Raw genomic sequence first — 27649 nt, 5'->3', positions numbered from 1 at the left:
TTGTATAGCCTGTAGTTATATTGCGTTCAATGATATATGACCGTAACCGATTTTACCTTACCAGTTTGAGCCCGAGTCTGACGATGAAACACCCAAAGACGATAGTAGATAATGTTATGCCTGATCATCATTGTCAATCAATATTGACAAAGTCGTTGACCAAAGCACAAAAATGATATTTTCTCATCCAAAAGCCATCTCCTGAATCTTTAGTTGCTGCACATTAATGGAACTTAACAATAAACTGGGTTAGATGAAACTACAAAATTAGCTTCTTTGAGGCAAATTCAGAATGGTTAATCCAAAAATTATGATTCTGTCATAATTTACTAATTGTCCCAAACCTGTGTTAATGTCTTTGTTCTGCTGAACACAAGGGGAGAAATTTTGAATAAGGTTTGTGACATGGCCACGATTGCAGTGGATTTGAGAAAATGAAAACTTGAGTTTAAACAAAGTTCATTTCAAATTTCATAAACAATGCCTTCATTCTGCAACAAGTAAATTTAAATTTACTTTATAGTAATTATACAATTTGTATTAAATGTATTACTACTTAAGATAATCTTAAAAACATAAGTGTACTCAGCCAATCTAAAATGTCTAGGGCACCAACACAGGCTGGGCCGGCCCTGTTTTAAGACACCACGAATATGAAATGTGATCAAATTTTATTTGGTTAGCACTTAGTTACAGGTGGTAATTAAATACATTTTAAATATGCCTACATGAATAGTATGTTAAAAGCACATAAATCAATAAACAGGAAGTGTGAACTATAACTTCTCCCGGAGCAGGAAAGCTCCGCTACATCACTATGACTAGATAGAGCGGAACTGTTACTATAGCAACGATTTCAACTTAAGAGTTTGTCTCTGAGGAGGCTTAAATACTAAAGGCTAATTTTTAGAATACAACTATACATTTAGTGTGCGGAAAAGAGCAATTTAAGTATATTTTGAAAGTGTACTTTTTAGCAAAGAGCCACACACACACCACTATAGTTAGCCTAGGCTTACGGAGCCGCACTGCAAATTTTTTCTAATCTATCTACTTTTTTTGTCATAAGGTAGTATAACGCAAGTTATGTTTCCATAGATACACATTAAAAATGTCATATATAAAAAATATATTAAAATAGTACTTCTTGGGTGCTTGCTCGTGCCAACCCCGCGGAACCTGGAATATAAACTGGTCTGTGACCGTCACGCGCAGTGCACCCGCCTCACTTCTGAGTGGACCACACTACAGCCGTTTTTCTGAGGTAAAAGCTTTTTACTTAGCTGTTTTATTTAAACTCAACCTAAAGCATAAGCTTACAACAAAAGAAAATTACATATTATGAAGAAAGTAATAATAATCATAGTAATAATCATCGAATAAGGACACAGACTGAGTCTGAGGGGAGTTTCTTTCACGCTTTCACACAACAGTTGACGGACTGTCTTTTCCGTTAAATGTATGCTACTGCATTAACTGCTCACACATGGTTTCCTGTCTTTTATGTGCTGTTTACATCTGAACCGTATAATGTTAAAGCCCAACAAACATTTAGACGTTTGATGACCGTTGAAAAGACGTCATTTCGACACGTCCCGTCACGGTTGAAAAATAGTTCCGAAATGAAAGTTGAACCGACGTCTTTGACGTCATCTGAACGTGATTTCCACGTCTTTTCTGCCCGTCCTTGGACGTCCAAATGTATCCTCTTTCGGACGTTTATTAGATGTGTAGCTGCTTAATATAAGCGTATATATAAGAATGCGTTAAATATAATCAAACTCGCGTTGTGTAACATCGTGCAAGGCAAGCAATTATGTATTAAGGTTTACGTGTCTTAAATTGACTTAAGTTCTAAAAAGGTCCAAAATCGGTCCGGTCTGACCTGAACGTCTATAAAACGTTTCAATCACGTGCACATCACAAACAATAACACTTTATTTGTGGATTTAGGCAAAATTTAGTGTTTTAATTTAGCACAGCATATTTTATAGTGAACATCACATTTTTGAATGGTCTTCCATTTGTTTGAAAGCTACTATTCAAACAAGAAAATAAAAATAGTAGAATCTCGAAAGCAATGGAGTTTAACATTGATGTTTACCAGCCATTAATCAAACATGAAAATGACAAAAGTACAGTATTACAAAAACATATGACACTACTTTAGTCCATTTTTTTCAAAATGTTTACTCATTTCTTGGTCCCCGACCACCGGCTCTTCCGGGAGTGTGATTCATGTGTTCCACCATTAATGGTTAAAAGTCAGAGCTATGGCACTACCAAATTATTTCCTAACAGTCTTGTATTACTGTTAAAACAGCCATAAAACAAGTATCCATCAACCCCAGTGTGGTTCAGGTGATCTGCCATTGCTGCATCAAAGTCTGAATCTGTTGCATTTGGGCTACACCTGTTCACAGCATCTGAGTGAGAGAAAAGAATATGAATATTAAAAAAAGGAGAAAAAAGATCAAAGGCAAAATTTGAGGTAAATTACATTAATTTATTTAGAAAATGTCAGATTATCCCACAACTAAATTTAAAATACATACAAGATTGTAATTAACATGTGTTACACTTTATTCTTCTCTAGAATAACCGAATGTCAATAAAAGTTACTAATAACACTAGAATAAATTTATTTAAGGGTAGCAAAAGCACCTGATGAGTACTGTACTCCATGCTGTTCGTTTTGAAAGATGAACTTCAGCAAATAGCTGGTATTCTTGATCATGGCAAGTCTTCATCTTCTATGAAGAGTCTAGATTGTGACAAAGAATATATGTTAGATTAGCGGTGCCCTTGAGAAAGACCCTGTAAACTTTGTAAAAGTGGTATTTCTGGTAAAACCTGATGTTCTTACAGAGAAGTCCACTAAATAGAGAAAATAAAAATTACATAAATGAAAAAATAGACAAGGAACAAGAGATTTTTGCAATGACATAAGGCCAAAATTACCTTGAATTACATAGTATAGCTTTGAATGGCTTCTTTTTAAGTTGACCACCACCCCTCATAATGAATTTCACATTAAATGCATTTAACGTGATTCTGTGAAATAAATGACTCCGGATTACTTCACCTCAGAAAAATTACAGTTTTGTTTTCAGATTTGTTGCTGTCACTATGGTTCTTTTGTTTACTACCCAAATATTTGTATCTACACAGAGAAAGAGATAGAGAAAAACAAACAAACACAAACTACATCCGCACAAACACACACATTCTTTGTCACAATGCAATCTCTTAATAGAAGATGTAGACTTGCCATGTTCCAGAATGCCAGATATTCACTGAAGTTCATCTTTAAAACCGAAAAGCATGGAAAATATTCCTTTGGAATCCTGAAAGAAAAATCTGTTCATTAATATGTACACACACCTGGACACATGACTACTTCTAAACTGAATGTGACACTTGCTGTCACATTTTGTGTTTAATACAAACAATTAGGGCGGATGTCCCAAAGGAAGAAGGTTTGGAACCCCTGATTTATTTACACATTGTTCCTGTAGTTGCATGAAATTACTCAACTTAATGTTAATTGTAACTGACACAAAACACAGCCAACGTTAGCTCTTTACCCGCCAGCCTTTACAAAAAAAGTTCTGAGCCAGCTTCAGCGTTTTTTAACATGTTCTCTAAACTTTGATGGCTCACAATACAATTTCTGTAATGAATAATAACTTGTCTTTGGCAGTGAACGGTTGATTTTTAAATGACAAGATAACTGTGGCAGGGAACGAGTTAGCAGTTTGGGGGATTAATGATTTTGCTATCAATATCCTAGCAAGAAGCATTAACGTTACACAGCACAGTTCAAGTGTAGAAACTAGCGTAACTTTAAACTACCTTTTAGCCTGCTAGCTAATTTCAGCCAAACACAAACTACATGGCAGTTGACAATGTGCGCAACATTTCTTTCAGTTCCTTCGTGTCCAACAAGTAAGACTCAACCACATTAATAAAACTAAACAAAATGCACTTACCCAACAGTAGTATTTGTATAACTCCGTCACTTTTCGAAATAAACCACACCGCCATTCCCGAGTCTTCTTCTTCTTTAGAGTTTATTGCTGATGGTAAATCAACTGAAGGCGCATTACCGCCACCAACTGGAGTGGAGTATGAATCACCGATTTTGACAGCACAGTTTTGGCAATCATCCACTTTAAATTGTGAAAGCAGATATTATAACATTATATATGTAAATGTGTCATTTAACTAAGATGAATACAAATGATCGTGTATTTAAAAAAAAGATTTCCTGCTTTTTGCAATGGGTGTTGTTTGACGTGTAACGTCAACGGACGTCTATCACAACATTTTTATAACTAATTGGGCACTCAAATGAATCATTGCAGTATTATGCTAGGTAAGCACAATTTATTTTGCTTATTTCATAAGAACTTTACAAAGGGTCACGATGGACTAAAAATGCACGTGTAGAGGACGTCACAAGAGGACGCCCTTTCAATCGCTTCAATATTTATATAATTACACGTAGCTAAAGTCAAAGTAACAATCATACATGCAACCCATAGAGATCTGTTGACATGTACAAATGTATCTCAATGCATTTTTAGGAAATGTTATATGTCACATATTTTTACCGGTTTATGCCGTCCTACCGCGACTATTTTAGGCCAGGGACACGACGTTGCCGTCGGACCAATGTTTGTTGGGAGTGTTCAACCTATAAATGTCATCGGGTCATTAACAGATGTAATCACAGTAACGAGGTCGTTTTCTGTTCTGATATTTACATGATGTTCGTGTTAATACAATTCCTTCTTATGTAGCAAAAGCTCAGGGTTAAAATTGTGATTTTATTTCACGCCTCCTTTAAAGTTCGCCGGATTACAATAAACGATTTTCGTCAGCATTGTAAGATGTTCAGTTGCCCCCCTGTCTAGTAAAATGGAGAAGTACTTCAAACTATACTTTGAAACTACATGGACAGTATGGATGCTATTGCTATTAGCATCTAGGACGTAACGAATGACATCATCTTTAAACCGAGTTTTCAATGATTTTCACTTTTCAAAATTCCTTTACCTTTAAATAACAAAATTGTATGAATCTGAACCAATATCAAACACACAGTTGGTAACACACATTTGTTTACATCTGTCATGTGGCTCTCATATGCAGGTTTGATATAAAGAAACAGACATCGATCAGCTTTTAAAAGGCATAAGTATTGTTTAAATACTGAATCGGTTTATCATTTGTTATGTTACATAATTCACCTTAAGTTGATGACAGTAACTTCAATTTTGGTTTTTTAATAAATGTCAACATTCTCACTTCACTCCCATTGTTATATTACGAGTGTGATTTTAAATCATTAATTCAATTGGCTATATGTATTTTCTCAACTCCCAGTCAGAATCAGATGACAGAGGAGATCAGCGAGAGGACGACATGTTTCAGAATTATGATGAAGTCAGAGAAGCCACAAAGTTCAGGAGCAGGACACACAAAAGGAAAGCTGTTGTTGTAACACGTAAACACGGTGTATGCCTGTAATGTAATACTTCAGCTGTGACCTTAATTTTTTTTTTTTTTTTTTCAGAGTATCACAGACATAGTCATACTGCTAACTCAACTCAACTTTATTTATATAGTGCTTTTTACAATTTTCATTGTTACAAAGCAGCTGTACATGAGACACATTGAATACAAGAAAAACAACTAAAGGCATATACCTGTAAAACAAGAAACAGGTGAAAACAACAAAAGACAGACATACAAATGCTCACCACACACAATATGCAAACATACTTACACACATTGACATAGACGCACACACGCAAACACACTCGCACACACGCACACACGCACAGTGAAAGCACACATAGGAGAGAGAACCACAGGTCAAATATTAAACAGACTATAAATTCTTATATGCAATTTTAATTATGTTTAACTTCTAAATTCTAAAGCAGCCCCCCCGGCGCAGGCAAATAGTGTAAAACAATATGCAAACGGTGGTGAGGAACCCAAAACTCCAATCGAGAAAAAAAACCTCAGGAGAACCCAGGCCCAACCAGGGGATTCCAATTCCCCTCTGGCAAAAGCTGCTGCCTCTGCACAAGCTCAACAGTGCTTGCACAACAATGCTAAATAAAAATTAAAATAAATATTATTTTGTTATGTATAGATTTATAGATGGTAAATTATAGATTATCATTAACAATCTAATAGCATTTGAAGTGTTGTAGACGACAAGAGATATGAGAAATGGTTAAAGGGATAGTTCACCCAAAAATGAAAATTCAGTCATCATTTACGCATGCTCAGTCACTATTTAGCCCATTGGTTCTCAATCTAATTTGTCCAAACGGGTCTCGGTTCAGTGTACTGCTGCATCGAAAGCTGTTGCAACCGGTTCCTAACTCGAGAACGAGAACCTCTCTAGCACAAACGTAAACAGAACTGGAGATCGGTGCACATACAGTGATAGTGCAGTAATAAAGTCCTAAACATATTACCAATGTGCTTTATAGTATCACATATCTGATTTTTGTGGAAATATCTGACTTAAGGCTTTTTATTCGCTTTAGAAATGACATGCATGCGGAGTATCATCGGTTCTCAATCAAACTCTCCGTTCAGTGTATACAGCTCAGTATCAGCTGCTCGTGCTCATTAGTTTCCTCTTCACCCACTTCAGTTCAGTCCTGTGACTAACTGAATAATAAAATGGTTTATTTCGAGTCAGAGGGTCTGTCAGACATGCCAGAAAATGAGTAATTCAAGTAATTTGTGATTAAGTGCTTAGTTGAGACTCAAACTGTTTGGAACGGTTCAGTCCGATTTGGTGAACCGGATCGACCAGCCATCACTAGTTCCAGCCATAGTTGGAAAAAGTAAATGGTTTGTGTTAATATATCCTTCTAAAAATCTCCCTTAGTGTTCAACAGAACAAAAAATATACAATATTTTTTTCCAGCTATGATAGTGGAAATTGCTCACATTCTTACAAATATCTTTCTTTGTGTTTAACAGAACAATATCATTTAAATACAGTTTTAAACAACCTGATGGTGATAATGATAACAGAGCATTTCATTTTAGGGTGAACTATCCTTTTAAGAGGGATGACATGAGAAGAACATGGACATCTTTTGAAACAGTAGACGACATTTTTACTGTGTATCGGATAATTTCATGAAGACCATTAATTTTAATCATTTTAAAATTAAAATATTTTACTTTACAAAACTCTGAATAAAACCTTATTTAAATATAAAGCATTTGTTTGAAGTATTTAATAGTTAGCATTTAACCTGACAGTTTCTCTGTATCAGTTATTATATACAACAATAATGGATCACATTATGATAATAGAATATCTTTATTGTCATGTCATAGCTGCACACAACAAATCTTTAGCTACACACAAAGACGTACACACTAAGAACAAAGATATGGATGACTGCACAAGCACATAATACACATCACGTACAGAAACAAATCTGTACAGTATAGAAATGTCTTTAATTACGTTATTTTGATTTACATTACAATCTGTACAAAAAAAATAAATTAAAGTATCCACAGTGTTCCGTTTATTTATTAGCATTAGCTCATTCATTTAGTTTTGATTGAAAAACAATTTAGCAATAACCACCTGCCTCAATAGATAAAATTGTTGTTGAGGAAAGGTGTGTGCATGTTTATTTACTGAAAAAGATGCGTCTAGACTCCTGCAGGGGGTTAGGATTATAAATACCAAAGGTTAGATAGTGGAACAATGATTCTCAGTATGAAAATGTTCTTGCCGTTGTTGCAACATTGAGGAACTCAGTTAACTGGTTTAAATGAACCCAGAATACTGTCTGCCCTTTAGTGAATTTATGTTATTTTTGTTTAAGTTTTAAAGTGCTTGAATGTTTTCTTTTCTGACACCTTTCCTGTTTAACTTTTGACTTAATAATTATATTACTTATGTGGCTTCCTTTGTACCTTTATGTAGCAGCATGAATCCTAATTTTAAAGTCTTCTTTTTTGTATAAGCAACGTAAGGCCCAAATACAATTTTTGCCAAATCAAATGCCCTGAATTCTGCCGCGTGATTATTACAGTCAGTAACAAAGGGTGATTGATAAAAGGTAATTTCAAATTAAATTTGCAAGATATTTAATACCATTCAACACACGTTGTTTAATCACTAAAATAATTACTTTTATTATCTGATTTCCATTCATTTTTTGGAATAAGGTTAATGTTTTGTGACATTGGTTAAACTGGGAAAGCATCAATACTGTAATACTTTACTTGTCCACTGGGAGGCAAACACGTGACGTTAATAAAGCTGTTTTAACATTGTACATGCGCCCGTTCAGTGCGTTCTACCGTTTCTGTGTTACGTTTCTGAGTTTCTTTTGCATTCTCATTTTATCATGTGTGATAACAACAGTTTATTTGTGTAATACTGGGGGAATTAAATCCGTGTTTCTGATTGGAGAAGCACTACCTCATTATAATATCAACTCCTCCTCCAGACTTTATTGAAGAAGGTTTTGCTGTTTTAAACAAACATAGAGCTCACAAATGCTCATAAGAAAGATCGAATCCTGGTGAAATGTTACATATGGACCATTTGAGATGAAAATAACAACTATGACATCAGTTTACCGCCATTCTATGTGCTGTCTCAAAGCATGTGGGGTTTACTTCAAACCCATTGTAGGTATCGCTTCTCGGCCTTTTGGCTAAGATCAAGTGTAGTATCTGTTCTTATCAGTTTAATATCTGATACGTCCCCTACCCGGGGACCATATATTAAATTGATTTTTGGAACCGGGAGATGGAATAGGGGCTTGCTCCGACCACTCCACGCATCGACCCGGTATTGCAGTACTTCCGGGAACGGTGCACCCCCCTCTTATGGTCAAAAGAAGAATCATAGTCTATGATACAGCCAACGCAACAATGTGTCATATATCTTGTAATCTTTAATATTTGTAATGTATTTAATTGAATAGAATCGAAACATATTCTTTACCATTTAATAACAAATTTTCATAATAATGAGATTGATCGTGTAAACGCAGCTACGATATTATCAAACATGTAACTTTTTGCTCATTGGTCATTTGATGAAAGTGATCGATTTTAACAACAATATCACAGTGGGATCAGTACGTGCAGAGTCCAACTCAGCGGCTCGAGATCATGAAGTCCCGCCTTCCACTAAACGAGCCAATCGCTAAAGAGCAACGATTCAGTGAATGAGGCGCTCGTCAGTGTTTTCGCATGCGCAGTAGGAATATCATATGGCTAATTTTTTAAAAGCATTTTAGTTTAAGCAACACAGTTTATGGTCCAGTTAATGTCACTTATAATTGTTGGTTGGTCTTATACGTTTGAAATAGCAGCCTGGATGTGGCGGGCTAATGTCTTTGTTGAGTTGTAATTTTAGATGTTATAAATTTCCCATCAAGCTACCAATTGTTCATAAGCAAGCACTGGATTCATGAAAATTGTCTTTTAAGAATAACTTTACACCTCATAACTGCATTGTGTGGAACAATCGACATGTGTTATATAAAAGGACCATATTTAACACACAATGTGTTGAAAAAATATTATTTTTATTTCACAATTTATGGAAAACAATGAAAACCTAATTAGTTTGTTTAAAATAACCGAATTAATATTACTTGTATAGAATATTTGAGGGTAATTAAAAAAAATCTCCTAAACTTTTACACCGTATCAAGTCATCTCTACACTATTCTAGGTTAATGGAAGACATTCCTTGTTTAATGATAGGTGGGGTTGACTTGATAAATAATGCAATAATTGGCTTATCAGAAAAACATTAATTAGTACAATAAGTAATCCCTGAAAGCAATGGTTCTATGAAAACAAATGGGCTGTTTATAATCATTTTTGTAATTCCTAACAAAGCCAAACAACTGAACATAAAAACCATTACCCTTCTAAATAATTATTGTCAAAGTATATAGATATTCAACCAGATAAGTGTTTTTGTGATGATGAAGATGAATCGGTGGTTCACTTGTTTTTTAGATGTACAGTAACGAGGTTATTTTTAATTGAGCTTTCATTATTGATTTTTAATTTGCTTAATAATTTGATTTATATTAAAGACATCCTGTGTTTATTTTCAAACACTGGCTTCACTACATTGGACAATGCTATCAGAATCCTGTGCTTGCTTGGAAAAAGTTATATACATAAATGTAAAGTTATAGATTCTAATGCTAATGTTATTGTTTTTTGCTCGGAGTTAAAACGTTTTGTCGAAACCCTTTATAAATTGAAGAAAAACTAAAATAGTGTTAAAACACATAACATATTAGATGTGCTTGTTAGATCACAGTGAACAGAAATAAAACGTTTAATTGATTCCTTTCTACCCCCTTACAATTTTTATTTCCATTATTATTTTTCATTCAGATTTATGATTTACGGTTTGTAAATGTATTGATATATATAAAATTGAAACGCATCCCTTGTACTATTTTATAAAAATGTATAATTTAAAAAGAAGATAGTGTCCCGGAAGTGACGCAAATATGGCCGCAAGTGGGGAGGTTCGAAAGTACTTTGGTTAAATATTCAGTGCTTCAATGAAACTTACAAATCACATATCGCGTATAAATAACATTGAAACTTTTTATTTAAGGTGTTCTCTAGATTGTACAATAACTCTCGTGTGATAGTCTTAAAGTGCGCTCAAGATATCTCGGATTTGGGATTTTCCACTAAAAACACGGAAGTAACGTCTGGATTTAGAAATGTTAAAATAAAACGTATAAACATTAATCAACATTAAAAGAGCGTCGATCCGAAAATGATGGTTTCAGGTTGGCTTCCTAGGAGTCTTAAACGCAACGTTCGCTCTAGTTTTGGTACCGCCCACTTGTCTACGTTGACAACGTTTAAGCCAATCAATTGGGCGAACGTTCCTTCCCTAATTAATAATCATGAGCGAGTCCTTCACTGTAGTAGGATTGGTAGCTCGTCTAGCCGGATGGGGCGTAGTGCTACTGTATCCTCTGGGATGCTTCATCGTCGGATATATTAATACCTTACGCTCTTAAATTAATGCAATGAACGCGTTAGCAATAATTTCGTCTTTCGTCAATTGCAGATAGTTTGTAATTGACGTTTTAAATCCAGAATCCCTGTGAAGCATTGTCATCTGTCCCCTGCGCTCTCGGGATCACCTCCGGACATCAGTGGCTTTATTATCATCGGTTCATCGAAATGAAAGTGACGGTGGATTTTGAAGAATGTCTCAAGGATTCGCCGCGGTTCCGGTGAGTCTGATGTGAATATCAAACAAATGTCCCGTAAATAAACACACAAAAGCGTCGCTCTTGTGGCACCTCTCATGGATGATGCGTCTCAAAACCTAGGGAGCTCCCTTCCAAGACAGCATCTCTAGACCTCACTTGCGCGTTCTCACGCGGTCCTTTAGATGCTGACTAGGTGGGCAGCTCACTAGATTTTGAGTCGCATCTTATCCGCATTATTGATGGAAAGATGTGCTGGAAGAGAAATATTGATCTCTGTTGTGTATTTATGCATTCGGGCATATGTGGTAAACGTGTCTGGTGTGTGTTTAAGATTTTTGGGTTTAAGATAGAAAGATAAAAATCATAATTGAAGGCATTTGGATTATATAAGGAGAAGGATAATAATGACCTTGTTGTTTTATTTCTATTCATCTCCAGCACTTGGGTTTTCATTTAGGAGTGCAGTGCAGAAAGATGCTGGTACTATAGGCCCAGTGATGCTCTACAGATGTCATGAATATACATGAACGTATATGGTGCACTGTTCATATTTATAATCGATATAAACCACGTCTTTAAATCAAATAGTTTATATATAAAAAAGCATACGCAGAAGAAACTATTTTGCATTCATTTAGGAAAAATACGTGTAAAAATTACTCAAAGAGCACAAAGAGAGATATTTTGAAGAATGTCAGTAATTTTTAGTTCTGGGACATCACAATATTCATTTAAGCCGTGTCATATGACCCCTTATATGGTAGTCAAAGATGCTCCAGAACTCTCTGTTTTCCTAAATTCTTCAAAATGTCTCATTATGTGTTCAACAGAACAAAAAGAAATACAATATTTTTTTCCTACTATGGTAGTGGATGATGTCCCAGAACTGAAAATTGCTAAAATTCTTACCGATATCTTTCTCTGTGTTCATTGGAACGAAGAACTTTATACAGGTTGGAAACAACCTGAGGGTAAGTTTTTCATTTTTGGAGGAACTGTCCCTTTAACTCTGTAAACAAACAAACAAACCCGAGGTAGCTATAGATCAGATTTCTTGTCCAGTCTGATCAATGCATTTTAAAAGTAACAGAGTCCCTCATATAAATGCTAATCTATAAAATGTGGTTCACAATGTTGGACACGTGTATATACTGTAGGAATGAGACATCTTCTCAGAGAGTGAGATAATGTGTGTCGCTAGAAGAGCTTTCACATCTTCTGTATGCTGCTTGAATTTACTGATGTTATTTCATTAAAATGTCTTTAATGAAGTTGACTAACTCAGTTGATGTTTGTAGGGCCACGGTAGAAGAGGTGGAAGGAGACGTTGGAGAACTGGAGTCAAAACTTGACAAGGTGATCGGCTCGCACACTTTACATTCATGTACCTTAGTTGGTAGATCATTGCGTTGATGGTGCATAGGTCATTTGGTTGAAAGCGTATTGTACGTAAATGTACATGAAACCGCCATATGTCTAATTGTAAATAAATCTATATGTACTCGAAATCGTGAGTGTTAACAAGTGTTTTTAACGTGATTGTGTTGTAGCTGGTGAAGTTGTGTATAGGGATGATAGATGCTGGACGGGTCTATAATCAGGCCAACAAGCAGTTTGTGAATGGAATCAGAGAACTGGCCCTGCAGTCCACCAGAGATGAGGTCATCGGGGTAAGAGCGAGTCTACGGCTCAATCTTTAGTAAATCATGTCAACGTTATTCTTCTTATACTTCTGTCTTCCTCTTTTAGTGCAGTTTAGCCTCGTTTGCTGAGACACTGCTGGAAATGAACAACTATCACACAGTAAGAGACATGAAACATGTAGACAACATTTCTATTCTTAAATTATACGACGATGACCTTAATGATATGAAAAATGTGCATACATAGTTTATGATATGATGCGATTACATATAAACCTGTCATGAAGAATGTGCACGGAATGTCAAATTACTTTGTGCTTCAGTTTGTCATATATCATAAGTGTAATATTAAGTGTTTTAAGTATTAGAATTGTGATTGTAATAAATACAAATATAGGAAATACATGAAGAAAAATCATGTATTTTTATTGTGCATTGCAATTAATATCAATCAAACTACAGTTTTTTCATTTTTTATTCAAGCCATCGTAACCAACACAATAAAACAGAATAAAAACATCATTACGACATATAAAACATGATTTTTGAAAAACTTTCATTGTGGCCGGCCTAAGGTACATCTGTGCATAATTTTGAGTTCAGCTCAAAGTCTCTGACATGGGACTGTATTGGGACCCCCCAATACAGTAAAACTTCACATTTTAGAGTGAACTTTTATTGTGGCCGTCCTAAGGCACACATGTGCAGTAATGATGCTGTCTAATCCGCATCTGGATATCACACACATGTGAGGTCGATGGACTATCTCGACAAAGGCCTTTTATGTAAATAGAAGAAGTGTTTGATCTTTGAGTTCAGCTCATGAAATATGGGGTCAAAAACAAAAGTGTTGCGTTTATAATTTTGCTCAGTGCACATGTATTTTAAATATAAATTTTATGATACAATTGTTATCCGAACAAAATGCAAAAAAGTGATTATTAAAACTTTGTTGAGGCTTAAACACATGATTCCTTCAGACAGACCTGTCTTTCTTTCTTTATTTGTTTGTAATGAAACATCTGTTTTTTCTTTAGATTTTGTTCGATCAAGCCCAGAGATCCATCAAGTCTCAGCTTCAGGCTTTCGTGAAGGAGTGAGTGTCTGTTTCATCCACTTTCACGATGGGTCTGTTTATGTGACCTTTTTTCACCTCCGATTTTCCTTTTTCAGAGACTTGAAGAAGTTTAAAGACGCCAAGAAGCATTTTGATAAAGTGAGCGAGGAGAAGGAAGTGGCTCTTGTGAAAAACTCTCAGGTGCCTCGTAACAAACAGCACGAGGTGGAGGAGGCCACCAACATCCTGACCACCACACGCAAGTGCTTCCGTCACATCGCCCTCGACTATGTGCTGCAGGTCAGTCATCCGTGAGCCGACATTCTCTTTATCTTTATACCGTTCATCCATATTTGCAGGAAATATTGACTTTGGATACATTTTATTTCTATTGACCTGTTCAGAATTCTGATGGTTGAGGTTCAATGACAAAAGCTTTAATTCTTTCAAGAGCATTCAAATGAACTTCAAGCGTTAAACTGTACGCTTTACAAAAAGACCCTGTTTAACTATGAAATAATCCATGTTTAACATTTGCACAATCGTTTTCAGATTAACGTGCTTCAGTCTAAAAGAAGATTGGAAATCCTCAAATCGGTAAGACTCTTAAAGCGATTCTTTCAAATGTCACAATTCTGCAGCAAGATTTGGAGAGGAACCCTTGACAATTTCAGTTCTGTCTCTGCAGATGTTGTCCTATATGAACTCAAACTTCACGTTTTTCCATCAAGGATACGATTTGTTCAGTCAACTTCAGCCTTTAATGAAGCAGCTCGGCGGTCAGGTACACACACACACGCACACGTCACGTATTTTGAGATGTGAAGCTCGTCGTGTTGATGTGTCGTGTTGATGTGATGTCTGATTTGTCAGTTGGATCAGCTGGTGGTTGATTCAGCAAAGGAAAAGCGAGACATGGAGCAGAAACACTCAACTATCCAACAGAAGGTAAATATATACTCATAAAGGGCGAATTCAACTATTCGAAACAGATCTTTTTACTCTGTGATGACTGATAAAATGTGTTGTATTTAATTAAAACCAATGAAAATGCATTTGCTAATTTCTTATCTTGCTGTTGATGCAAATGAAAATCCAAAATTTATATATGTTAAAAGTCTCATATATGTTCTGATATAGTTTCCTTACCGCATTCCTTTGAATTCACGTGCTATAAGAAACGTTTTCTGTTGCTTACCAGTTTCTCTTCTTCTCTTTCAGGCTGCTTTGCAGGTGAGCCATTCATATGATCTCTGTATTCTTATTGAAGGGATTTTTATAAACAAATGGAGTTTAACAAAGCCATTCTTTAATTGCTTTTCTAATTAAACAAAATATTCCAGTAAACAAAAGGCAGAACCAGGGCAGCTTTTCACATCAACATAAGACAATAACTGAACTAAGTACGTGAACACCAAAATGCACAAAGTGAGTGAATTAAACTAGAAGACAAATGCTAAGCAGGAAGAACACAGAAGCAACAGAACCAATTACAAAGTAAAAGTCAATGGATAGTGTACAACGGGGCTAAAGGCACACCTTAGGATAAAAATGAAAATTGTTTCCACTATTGAATATATTACATCAGAATAACATTCAATTACATCAGAGGTAACTGTTATTAAATTAAAGAAAAAATAAGAGTAATCCCTTATTTTACATTTCGAGGGAAAAGTCATTAAATTTCAGTATCCAATCACTTAGTCACTAGTTACACCATCACTGCTCCTAATGTATGTTTTCAGAAAAAACACATATGTTTATATTAACATTTACTGCACAACAGATTTTGTGTTGAAAATACATCATAAGTTGTTCTTTTTGTTTAAATTTTTTATAAATATATGAGGTGACGTGTTTAATTACACATACAGGGTTAAAAGCTCATCAGAATGGGGTAAAATTCACAAACACTTTACATGAAATAATACATAAAAGTCCTTGAATGAAACAGAAAGAGAGATTCATTATGCAATTCATGTAAATGTGTATAATTTTCCTGATGCCAAAATCTTTTTTTATGGGCTGAAATAATATTAGTAGTATCTAACTGAACCCTAACTTTACTACTGTTTCTTTTGTTTATTTATTTTTTAAGGATTTCTCGACAGATGACACAAAACTAGAGTATAATGTGGATACAGAAAATGGAATAGCTATGGAGGGATATCTCTTTAAAAGAGCAAGCAACGCCTTTAAATCCTGGAACAGGTAGAGCGAAACTGTTGTTTTCTTCCACCAAAGTTTTGCATCAGCATTTCAGAATCCATTTTGTTTCCATCTCCATTGATGTTCAATTGACCCTGTTTGTTTATCTTTTATTTTGTGTTGCTTTATTTGTCCTCATCTCCTGTGTTGCCCCACTCAATGTTGAAACCAAACAAAAGCTGAGCATGCAGGTACCATAATACACATTGACGTCGGGTAACGTCTCCATCCCGGATATTCTGAATACTTGTTTTCATCTTCACGTCTCCCAAACATTTCATCCGGCACCCAGTTTATCTTCCCTTTTGTCTCTTCCCAGGCGCTGGTTCTCCATTCAGAACAGTCAGCTGGTTTATCAGAAGAAGTTTAGGGTAAGTTAGTGTCTAGGCTGGTTCAGTGTGACACACGGGGGCTGAAGTGGTTAACTATAGTGTGTGTGTTTCTTTAGGATAACCCCACTGTAGTGGTGGAAGATCTGAGACTGTGCACGGTCAAACACTATGAGGACATAGAGCGACGCTTCTGTTTTGAAGTCGTGTCCCCTTCCAAGTATGTCTGACTCCCTTAGTAGTGTCATTGTTAGATATATCTTAAGAAAACGACTGTGTGGCAGTGTGAGTTGATGCATGGGCAGCTGACGTGTGATGTTCATCAGGAGCTGGATGATGCAGGCGGACTCGGAGAAGCTGCGGCAGGCGTGGATCAAAGCCGTACAGAACAGCATCGCCACGGCCTACAGAGAGAACGGAGAGGAAGATACTGTTGTGAGTCAATGTGTTAAACTAGCACTGATGTATATTATTATGTGATGAGGAATAAAAACACAACATTGAATAAATGGACAGATATATATATATAATTTAAATTATATATGATATATTCAAAAATACATGCAAACATTTCCTTAAAGTATACATGCATGTGCTTTAGGGCTGTCTAACGATTCATCACGATTAATCGAATCCAGAATAAAAGTCTGTGTTTACATGATAAATGTCTTTGTACTGTGAATGTTAACTTTGTATTTATAAACACATACACATACATGCGTATATTAAAGAAAAACATGAAATTAAATAAATGTTTATGTATAAATTAAATTATATATAAATATTCATAAATACATGCAAACGTTTCCTTATAGTATACTTGCATGTGCTTTAGGGCTGTCTAATGATTCATCACGATTAATCGCATCCAGAATAAAAGTCTTGTTTTTACATAATATATGTCTTTGTACTGTGCATGCTAATTTTGTATTTATAAAAACAAACACATCTTAAATCTAACAATTAATAAACATAAATATATAATATTAGTTATTATCAATATTGTGTTATCACTAGAGCGAAATTATCTCAATATGATCGTGGTCACATGACTATGAAACGATAGGTCTTCTGGGCCTAACATAGAGAATGTCCAAAAATAATTATAGATGTTACCTTTGTCAAGGTCCATCTGGTGCAATTACAGTTTTTTATTTTATTAAAATATATATATTATACTATAACTCATACCTCTAAGCAACAGTTATGATAAGATGATCAAGAAAAGAGGATGCTTGAAGATATATGGCAGTGTTTTAATTTTTGGGTCAAATATTCTTTTGACTTGTGATACATTTGTAGCGTCTGCATGTATTCACAGCTTTTAAATCATTTGTGTTTGTTTATTTTGTAGAGTCTAGACAGGAACTCGTCTGCGTCTCTGGGCAGTCTGGACTCGGGCTGTGAGTCGGTGAAGCCGGTTAAGGGCGAGAGCGCTCTACAGAGGGTGCAGGCCATCCCTGGAAATGAGTTCTGCTGTGACTGTGGACAGTCTGATCCACGCTGGGCCAGCATCAACCTCGGCATCACGCTCTGTATCGAGTGCTCTGGCATTCACAGGTACCTTTCCAACCACCCGCCCTTCAAATTCTGCCTCTGGCGGGGAGTGAAACAAACTCATCGTGCATTTTGCGACGAATAGACTTCAGGATGTCCGGATGGAAACCTTTTTCTGAAGAGAAACGGTCTTTAACACTCCTCAAACATTTTGTTTTCCATGTTTTCTCCTCAGGAGTTTAGGAGTTCACAACTCAAAGGTGCGATCCCTCACGCTGGATTCATGGGAGCCAGAGCTCCTTAAGGTATAAGTGGTTGTTATTTCATTATTTTTAGGTGTATGCGCATCACAGTTTTTTAACTGTTTTGGTTTGGTTTGCAGTTAATGTGCGAGCTGGGTAATGGTGTCGTCAATCACATCTATGAAGCTCGGAGAGAAGAGATGGTCGCCAGGAAACCTCAGCCTGGAGATTCCAGGTACTTCCTTCCACTGCCTGTTTATATTTGTATTTAGAAAGTCCTGGATGACTTCTTTAGCTTTCTAACTAACAGTCTGGATATGTTCATCAGGTTTATAATAATGCAAACCGCTCACATAAAGAAACAAAGCTCTCCTCATAACTCCTATGCTTGTTATTTTTTGGAGGAACACAAAATAAGTTTTAGAGAACTTTAATGTGGCACTTCATTGAGCATCAGGGATGTAACGATTCACATTACTGATCTCACGAGACTATTTATTCACGATTTATATTTACAAAATGAGTTGAGTCAAATTAGAAATGAACAACTGCCCTTTTACTATTTATCAAATGCCGCACATTTCTTTGTAAAATGAAAGCATCTTTTGTATCCAAGAACAATTTTTTTTTAAATAAAATAAAATAAATAATATAAAAGTCCCTTTAATGACAACAAATGAAGACTTTGTGCTTTTCTTGCATTTAAATTTAAGAAATATCAGCCTATCCACCTTTTCCAAGTGTGCAGTGAACGCAGCGCCCCCTGCTGTTCAAAACATTCATTTATCATCTCGACTTGACTTGAACACTCACAATTTATAATAGATTTTTAACCATCTCACGGTCAATTGTTACATCCCTATCAGGATCTGTTCATAATGACAACTGGGGTCAACCTCCACAAAAGTCCGTGCCAATAAAATACGAACAGGCTTTTTTTGCCCCTTCCTCAAAATCTCCCCCAGTGTTCAGCTTTCTCTATTTCTTATTAACATAGTAAGACTTTTTTGGTGTGTTTCTGTGAGTTTTCTCGTGATGGAGCTTGCGTGTGCTGTTGTTATATTCAAACATGACATCTGTTCTTTGATGGGTTACAGAAAGACACACGGGTTTGGGATAACATGAGCGTGACAAAATGATGACGGATCGTTTTTTGTGTATGTGACATTAAAGACAGGAGATCGAAGCCTTCATCCGAGCTAAATACATAGAGAGGAGGTTTGTCGTGAAACCGACAGCTCAGGAGCAGAAGGAAAAGATCATGGCGTTGAGGAAACATGACAAGCGTGTGAAGGGGAACATGGAGTTTCTGCCCCCGCGGCCGCCCCCTCCAACACCTAAACTCCGCACTACCTCCAGTACCTCAGGTAGACATACTATACTGCTTTCTACATGCTGAATAACATTGTCTGTTGTTTACTTCCTCTTTCTGAACGGTGTCATCGTCTGTCAACAGCTTCCCTCAGTGGTCATGAGGTGCGGCGCGACTCACTTTTCTGCCCCGATGAGCTTGACTCTCTCTTTTCTTACTTCGACACGTCCTCAAAGCTGCGGAGCCGTAAGTACCGAGTAACCTAGCCCCTCCCATCATGGTTTGGATTTGTTTTCATTGCTTATTGAAGAGCTTGTGTTTCTGTGGCAGTGAGGAGTGCAGACAGTGGTATTCAGAACAGTGCAGATGGGAGCAGAGAGATGTTGGCCTCCAGCCCGTCCAGCAATAGCCTGAGTGAAGCAGGTGAGTTCAACATACAACATGCTGTATATCACCCTTAGATGTCATTCGTAGCATCCTTGTTTTTAAAAATGAACTCTGAACCTCACTTAAAGTCCCCGTGAACCGGAAGTTGTGATCGTATTTACTTATGTATTTCGACGCATTTTCGAGTGAGATGAAATTTCGAATGGAAAAAAAGGTGAACGTGGGTTTCGTCTTTCTCTGCCATTTGATTAGATGTATAAAAACAGTCATTGTGTTTTGAAATGGAACTGGCAGACTGACAGTTGAAGGGGAGGAGTTAATGGATGCTCCGCCCAAGACATCTAACATACGTCATTTTTAGCCGGGGCGTACACGGTGCGAATTCTGATGGTCGGAAGACCGTATGTCCACGCACACATCACGAGTGAGTAAAAATTGAGAAGTGTAAGAAGGCAGTGATACATGACACGATTGTACGACCTGACGATTTCCCAAGCACGAATTCAGAAGAGATTGTTTTCTGTGTGGCAGCAATGCCTTTCGAAAGAAAAAAAAAAAAAAAAAATGGCAAAGAATTTGGTTGAAGAGCAGAGAACAGCATGGACTTTCTGTTCTTCAAAAACTTGAGGTAATAACGAATCTGTTCGTGCATGCTTTCATGTGGTCACGGAAGATATCATATCAATCATAGCGTGTCACGCAAGTTTGTGCAAATAGTTACTCCTGATTGGTCGATTTCAGATAGATCAACAAATCAGCTCGTTCAACAGCATACATGTCACAGATTCAATCCGGTAGCTCCCGAACTTTTTCGACATATTTAAAAATGATCAGGAGGTTGGGAAGTGATCGTAAACGATTTCCGTGCGATTAGAAAAAAATCACCTGCAAGCACATATGACAGTAAAAATCGCACCGTGTATGCCGTGTATGCCCGCCTTAAGTGCATTCTCTAGTCAAATGACCCACGCTACACATGCGCGTTACTCTGTAAAGTTGATGCAGCGCGTCTCCAAAAAAAGTGTGCGTCGCCCCCTTTTTATGTGCGCCTGTCGCGTATCTACATTTAAAATACCGAACTTGCGCGCGCAAAAGACACGAAATGTGAATCGCCCCTAATATGGATAGTCAATAAAGGAAGGAAGCGCATTTTCAGGTTTTAGCTAAAGATTTTGAAGGCACATGATTTAAAAAAATATATAATGATTGACATTGATAAACTATTTAAAGCAAACGCTGCAATATTTTATGAAGAAAAAGGCATTGTCTTTTTTAATTTCACATGGGCTTTAGTGGTGATAAAAAACATTCAGATTGTCCAAAAATGCTTAAAAACGGAAAAAGAAAACTGAAACTGAAAAAGAAGAATGAAGGTCGATGTTGTTAATGTTCTAAATGAATTATTGTGACTCATAACAGTGTAGTAAATGGCACACATCCTTATTAATGTGTATTATATTACAGCCCAGGAGCCCCAGGAGAGTGATTCACCCGTGTCTGTGAATCAGATGGACGGTCCTCCTGTGTTCTCTGAGTTGACCGATTTCTCCGCTGGTCCTCTCCTGTACTGGGCGTCCTGCGCCGGCAGTCTGACAGACATGGTGGAGGCGCTGGCTCACGGAGCCGATGTCAACTGGGTCAATGGTGAAGACAGTAATCGGACTCCGCTCATACAGGCCGTACAGGGGGTTTGTACAGATGTGACTGTTCTTCTAACTTTACTCTGCGTTGTAGGGTAGGCTGTGGTAAAGTCCAGCGCTTTCAATGCATCTCTGTGTGTGTTCAGGGTTCACTGATCACCTGTGAGTTTCTGCTACAAAACGCTGCCAACGTGGACCAGCAGGACATTCGTGGCAGAGGACCTCTGCATCACGCCACCATACTCGCTCACACGGGGTAATTCATGTAGAAATGAATGAAATGTTGGACATTCACCAGATGTATAGTATTAACAGTCGTTTTGTGTGTTTTCGTTCCGTCAGTCAAGTTTGTCTGTTTCTAAAGCGAGGGGGCAAGCAGAACACCGTGGACGTTGACGGCAGAAGTCCACTATCCATCGCCGTAGAGGCTGCCAACGCAGACATCGTCACACTGTATGTTAGACCAAGAAACTCTCTCCCGCTCCTGTTCGTACGTTTTCCTTTCAAACTGAGCTTGTTTCTTTCTGTCAGGTTACGATTGGCGAAGATGAACGAAGAGATGAAAGGTACAGAGGGAGCGTTTGGCCAGTCGGGTCAATACTCTCATTCACAGAGTCACACCGAGCAGCAGTATAAAAAATGCATTCAAGAATTTATCACTTCACAACTACAGGAGTCGTAAAGCTCGACACGCCGTCAGAATGGGAATCTTCACATGAGGGTATAACTACAGTTACACATTTACACCGAACGCCACCGCTGTGCTGCACACAGATCTTCCTGTTGGATATTTAACGTCATCCTTTAGTTGTTTTAAAGTGTCTGAATCGTATGTTTTGTTTTTGAACCCAAGTGACATCACTCGCCAGCAGTCACCAGACAGCACAAATACTTGTATTAATATGCTTTTTTTTGGTACGTTTTCAGATTTTGGAGCTGTGTTGTATGATGTGTTGAATTTTTTTAACATTTCTGATCGCACTGGTGCTCGTTTAAAACCAAATACTTGGTCTATTGTATTTCCAAATCAAATCAAGTAGCCTAAAATTGAAAAGTAAATCGTTTTAACATCAGGATGGTGCTTGTTTGTTCCTGAGCTTGTTCAAATGTTTCGCTCGACGTCAGTATTTTCTAATAATCCGTTATCATTGAAATAGATACCTTGAAAATTGTATATAATATTGTATTGAAATCCATATATGACTAAAGCAATAAGCCCCGCAAAGCAGTTGGTTATTCTGCAGTTTATAACGTGTCCAAACGCCCTTAGCTGTTATAAAATGCACTGTAACCCACTGCATTGCGAGGCTTATTGCTTTTATAAAACTGTTATTCCACATGCGTAGCAAGGTTTCATAAAATAAAGTAAATTAAGTGATATTGAGGCCATCTGATGCGGTCAGCAGTTAGAAATCAGGGTATTTTATAACGGCTTTGGACTCGGCTCAGCCAATCAGAATCAAGGACCAGAACTGACCGTTTCATAATCGCCATGTTTACGTCCTCGTGGAATTTGGTCATATTAACCCAACCAAGGCCGTAATAAAGCTATAAGAAGTCCAAACAATTCTAAGACGTGTCAAGAATATTAATACTGTATCTGCGAACATTAAGAAAAATCGAAGCGTTCTTAATAAGTTGGTCAGACTTCTGTGTGACATGAGGATTCATTCAATGAAGTCTGCTAAGAATTACTAAATATTATTCTCCATTTATTCTGAATACGATGATAAAGTGTGTGCAGGAATACGAATCTCAATCTGAAAAATAATGTGCGTGTAAATGTGGTCAGTGATTGAGTCTAATTGTGTTATGATTTAGCATTGATGTGCGGCGATACTGTACCTATTTTTCAAGTTTATATGAATGGAACGCTACACCTTGTATAGATGTTTTCAAAGCGGCATAATTAAACGTTACTGCGCACGTGCATGCATGGACCGCCCGTAACTTCCGGTACACATTTACAAACAATAAAGCGCCTGTAGCAACAAGCCATAAGAAACAGCGAGGAAGCGTTACTTGGCTAAACTTGCCGGTCTTACAGTTTGAATTTAGACTGCGATACCAAGCTGGACCGCTAGATATCAGTGTTCCTTTAAATGTGAAAAAACTACAGGACCCATTCGACAAATTGTTTATTTGATACAATTATTATACAATAAAATAACCATACAAATTAATATTAACATAAATAAAATCTAAATAGTTATGTTATTAGACACTAGCCAAACACAAACCGGAAGTTAATTGCAGTCCAGGCGCGCACGTCCGATGAAACGGTCTTTAAGGACTCATCTCTGGATTTGTTTAGCATGGTGGCCTTTGCACAGTCATTGCGTGTAAATTCAGTGAAATGGAAATGTGTCTTGGAAACCCCGGTTTGAAAAGTTTGGTGTCAAAGCTAATGCCATCTTATATACATTTTAAGAGAAAATACAAGTTGAGACAAACACTTCTTTCACCGGTTCAGATAATCTTAATCACATATTGTGCAAAGGTCGTTTAAAGGGATAGTTCACCCAAACATTACTTTACTTGTTCTAAACCTGCATAAATGTCTTTGTTTGGTGAACACAGAGAAAGATGTTTGGACGAATGCTTCAACAGATCTCGACACCCATTGACTCCAATAGTAGGAAAAATGACGATGGTAGTCGAAAGTGTGCCATAGGTGGTTGCTTGCCTACATTTTTTAAAATATCTTCTTTTGTGTACAAAAAGAGTAAAAAAATGATAAAGTTATTTTTCCTACTATGGGAGTCAATGGGGTCCAAGATCTGTTTGGTTACAAGCATTCTTCCAAATATCTTTCTCTGTGTTAATCAGAACCAAGAAGTTTATACAGACTTGGTACAACTGGAAAGTGATTAAACCATGACGACATTTTCATATTTGGGTGAACTGTTTCTTTAAAAAGCAGATTTTTTGTCTTACAAAGAAACTCTTCCATCTTATCATCAGTCAAAAAATGATACGTTTGTAAAGTTCATGTTTAGTCATCAGGGACTCTGGGATGTCCGTCTTCAATCATTGGTTCATTATTGTAACTTGCATGTGCTCGTGAAATGATACGTGTTGTTCGCATATATAAGGGCGACCTCTGGCCAGGTGCTAATCTGAATTCATGCTACTATAATGATTCCCTGTAAATATTACATCATCACGAGTCATCATATAACCTGATGTAAATACATTATATGAAGCACATTTACCGGACCAGTTAAGTGAAAACCAGCATAGTGAAAACTTTTGGATTTTAACGTCATTCTTAAATCATTTTAATATTGCAGCGTAATACTTATGATGCGTTTGTCTGGGCTAACCAATCCAAAGCTAAAGATTTGAGAAAGGTTTTGAATTTGAGCTCGTAGTTACAATGTCAACAACCAGGACTGTTCATGGTACTTTGGAGTTGAATGTTTTGTATCATGAAGCCTATAGAGCTTGTTAATCGACGTCACGCCATGTTTAATGTTGCGCCATCTTTGGAGGATGGCTGCTAGGGCGTTCAATGCTTTTCTTGTTTGATGAGGAAATATAACTATGGTAGGTCGGTAGTGCTGTGTTAAAAACTGCAATAGCATTACGCAGAGTCGTTCAGGAAAAGCCCTTGGTAATCTCACTTTCGATTTCTCCGTATATCAAACAAAACAAGAAACGGTACATATCAAAACAATCGCAGCAGTTGAGTATGATCCTCCCAAGATGGCGGCGTCACTGCAACATAGGGCGTGACGTCAGCTTCCAATTCTCTATAAAGATCAGTGGGATGTCTGTGCTGACAGAGGAGCAGAGCTTCTTCTGAGGACGCTTGACGCTTGTGTCTGAATGCAGTAGTGTGAAAGCACACTTGAAGGTGACTATGTTTGGAATAGCATACTGTGAATACTTATTCTGTATGTATACTTTCTGTATGCTTGAAATTTCTGGATGTCTTACACGATGCAACACGCTTGACCTACTGATGGCAAAATGATGTTAAATTATGCACACAACCGTTTCACATACTATCTCGTCTTAAAGTCGTATGCAGCGTAAGTAAATCTCGTATTCTATTCCAAGCACAGCCGAGCATAGCAATACACTGTAATCTCTCCATATGTTACACTGTGACTGTATGAACAACGTGCCGTTATCTTGTATTTTACTCTTTGTGTCTCCATCCCTGTTATTATCCGTTTCGTGCGACGGTTTTGCGTTAATCACTTCATACTTCATCCAGCGGACCGCACACCGTCGAAGTGAAATATATTTTGTTCAAGGTCTGCTTTTCTCTTCGTTTCTTATGTAAAAGTAGTTTAAGAGAGTCTGGAGTGAAGCTTCAGTGAGAAAAGGGCTTGATGAATGACCGGAGTCTGCAAACTCCTATTTCTGATGATTGTCTGTATTGGATCAACGTGTATAGAACGGGACCAGCCGTATTAGAGACCTGAACCATTTGTAGATCCATTATGGCGTAGTATAAACCACGTGGATGTACAGTGTGTTTGTTATATCTCCACTGGACCAGAAGGGGGTCTTACAGAAGAGACCTCACGCATGGCGCTGCTGTATCGCTCCTACACTTTCACTCTGGAGATTGTGCCTTTTTCTGTTCTTTCATTTTTTTGTCAATCTGCACTTTAACTAATAAATCTGTTTGTTGGCAAACTTCATGTTTGGGTTTTTATTTATTGATTATTATAATCAGTAAATAGATCAATCAGAATGGAGTGGGTCAAGCGTAACCTTAAACTAAGTTTCAAATGTACGTCCGATCATTTCATCCTGTGGGTCATTTCAAGTTGTACCAGACGTCTTAAGGCCAAACTACTTACTCTACAAGACTTTTGCTCAGCTTTTCCCAGATTTTTAGTCTGGATTTATTGCAGAAAGTCTGTGCCAGTCTGCAGATTTGTTTAGTTAGTTTTTATATCTGAAATTTTCAAATATATGTCTAGTTAAAAAAAATATCTGATTTTAAAAGCCTTGTAGTGTATTCCAGCCATTAGTAAAATGTCTGAATTTAGTGGCTACCATCACACTCTGAAGAAGTTCCAAACAACTGGTGAAAAGTAAAAGACTTGAACACCTGCTCTGGTGAAAGTGCAGAACGGGCCTGTCATTTGTTCGGTCGAATTAGTTTTATTCAACCATCAGATAATCATAGATATAATTACAGAATCCAGGAATAATTTTCAAACACATTATATTAAAGGGGTCATATGAGGCGAACACATGTTTTTCTGTGTCTTTGGTGTGTTACACTGCAAAAAATGACATTTTTAATTGAGAAAAATGATCTTGAATTGAGTGACTAAGAAAAAGTTAAACCTTAATTCAAGATTATTTTTCTTAAACCATTGGCAGATTTTTTTGCTTGTTTTAAGCAAACATTCACTAAAAATTCATATATTTCTTTTTTAAAACAAGACTTATTTTCGTAGGTCATTTTGCTCATCAAGAAAATGCAACTTGATTCAAGAATTTGTAGACATTTTTACTGGAAAACAAGAGAAAGGCGAAGTAAGAAAGTCATTTTTTGCATTGTATAAGTTGCCCATACATGTATTAAAATTGCAAAAATGAAAGTGTGGGAACAAAAGATGCATTCTATCTAAAAGCGAATGCTCACCCAGACCTGCCTGAAACACCTTGTGTAACCACATCCCCACAAATCTACGTCAGGTAGGGGCGAAGAGGAGATACAAACATGCACGGTAGGTAAAATATACAGCATTTAGAACCTTAAATCGTGCGCACACATTGCATTACATCTAAAACAAACCATAATTGTATCCGTGTCATATCACCCCTTTAACAGACAACGCGGACACATTGTATTTATATTCCCTACTATGGCAGTAAATGGAGGATGCGATCTGTTTGGTTACTGACATTCTTCAAAATATCTTCCTTTGTGTTTATCAGATCAAAGAAATGTATACAGGTTTGGAACAATCTGAGGGTGAGTAAATGATGACAGGATTTTCATTTTTCGGTGAACTGTCCAGTTATGTAAATATTCATTGACCACCTGAACAGAATCAAATAATGTAATATTAAA

General features: G+C 36.9%; 1 protein-coding gene, 1 long non-coding RNA gene and 1 other non-coding gene across 7 annotated transcripts; 2 read left to right on the top strand and 1 right to left on the bottom strand.

The window, feature by feature from the left end:
* Positions 1–1146: 1146 nt before the first annotated feature.
* Positions 1147–26258, top strand: acap2a (ArfGAP with coiled-coil, ankyrin repeat and PH domains 2a). Of its 3 annotated transcripts, none has more exons than XM_056742561.1 (26): positions 1147–1264; positions 5392–5732; positions 5955–11306; positions 12584–12641; positions 12836–12955; positions 13035–13088; positions 13966–14024; positions 14102–14285; positions 14538–14582; positions 14674–14769; positions 14859–14933; positions 15207–15218; positions 16084–16196; positions 16513–16564; positions 16642–16742; positions 16849–16957; positions 17877–18082; positions 18255–18324; positions 18402–18496; positions 19435–19628; positions 19718–19819; positions 19904–19996; positions 21425–21648; positions 21747–21856; positions 21943–22053; positions 22132–26258. In XM_056742561.1, the coding sequence occupies exons 3-26, from the start codon at positions 11254–11256 to the stop codon at positions 22280–22282; spliced, it is 2487 nt and encodes an 828-aa protein (XP_056598539.1). In that variant the 5' UTR covers positions 1147–1264; positions 5392–5732; positions 5955–11253; the 3' UTR covers positions 22283–26258. The 3 variants fall into 3 exon arrangements, with proteins under 3 accessions (XP_056598539.1, XP_056598537.1, XP_056598540.1); XM_056742559.1 differs by having other exon boundaries at positions 5952–11306; XM_056742562.1 differs by lacking the exon at positions 13035–13088 and having other exon boundaries at positions 5392–11306.
* Positions 2204–3031, bottom strand: LOC130417246 (uncharacterized). 3 transcript variants are annotated; one of them, XR_008906158.1, is made up of 4 exons: positions 2962–3031; positions 2867–2877; positions 2665–2764; positions 2204–2426 (listed from the first exon to the last, which is right to left on the bottom strand). It is a non-coding gene; the product is annotated as an uncharacterized LOC130417246 (long non-coding RNA). The 3 variants fall into 3 exon arrangements; XR_008906159.1 differs by having other exon boundaries at positions 2854–2877; positions 2962–3018; XR_008906157.1 differs by lacking the exon at positions 2867–2877 and having other exon boundaries at positions 2962–3025.
* Positions 8707–8897, top strand: LOC130418549 (U2 spliceosomal RNA). Its single transcript, XR_008906358.1, has one exon. It is a non-coding gene; the product is annotated as a U2 spliceosomal RNA (small nuclear RNA).
* Positions 26259–27649: the final 1391 nt, after the last annotated feature.

This window comes from Triplophysa dalaica, chromosome 3 (genome assembly GCF_015846415.1).
Source record: "Triplophysa dalaica isolate WHDGS20190420 chromosome 3, ASM1584641v1, whole genome shotgun sequence".
Classification (NCBI taxonomy): Eukaryota; Metazoa; Chordata; class Actinopteri; order Cypriniformes; family Nemacheilidae; genus Triplophysa; species Triplophysa dalaica.
Note: the sequence above shows the minus strand (reverse complement) of the source record. Positions and strands in the feature narration are given on the sequence as shown.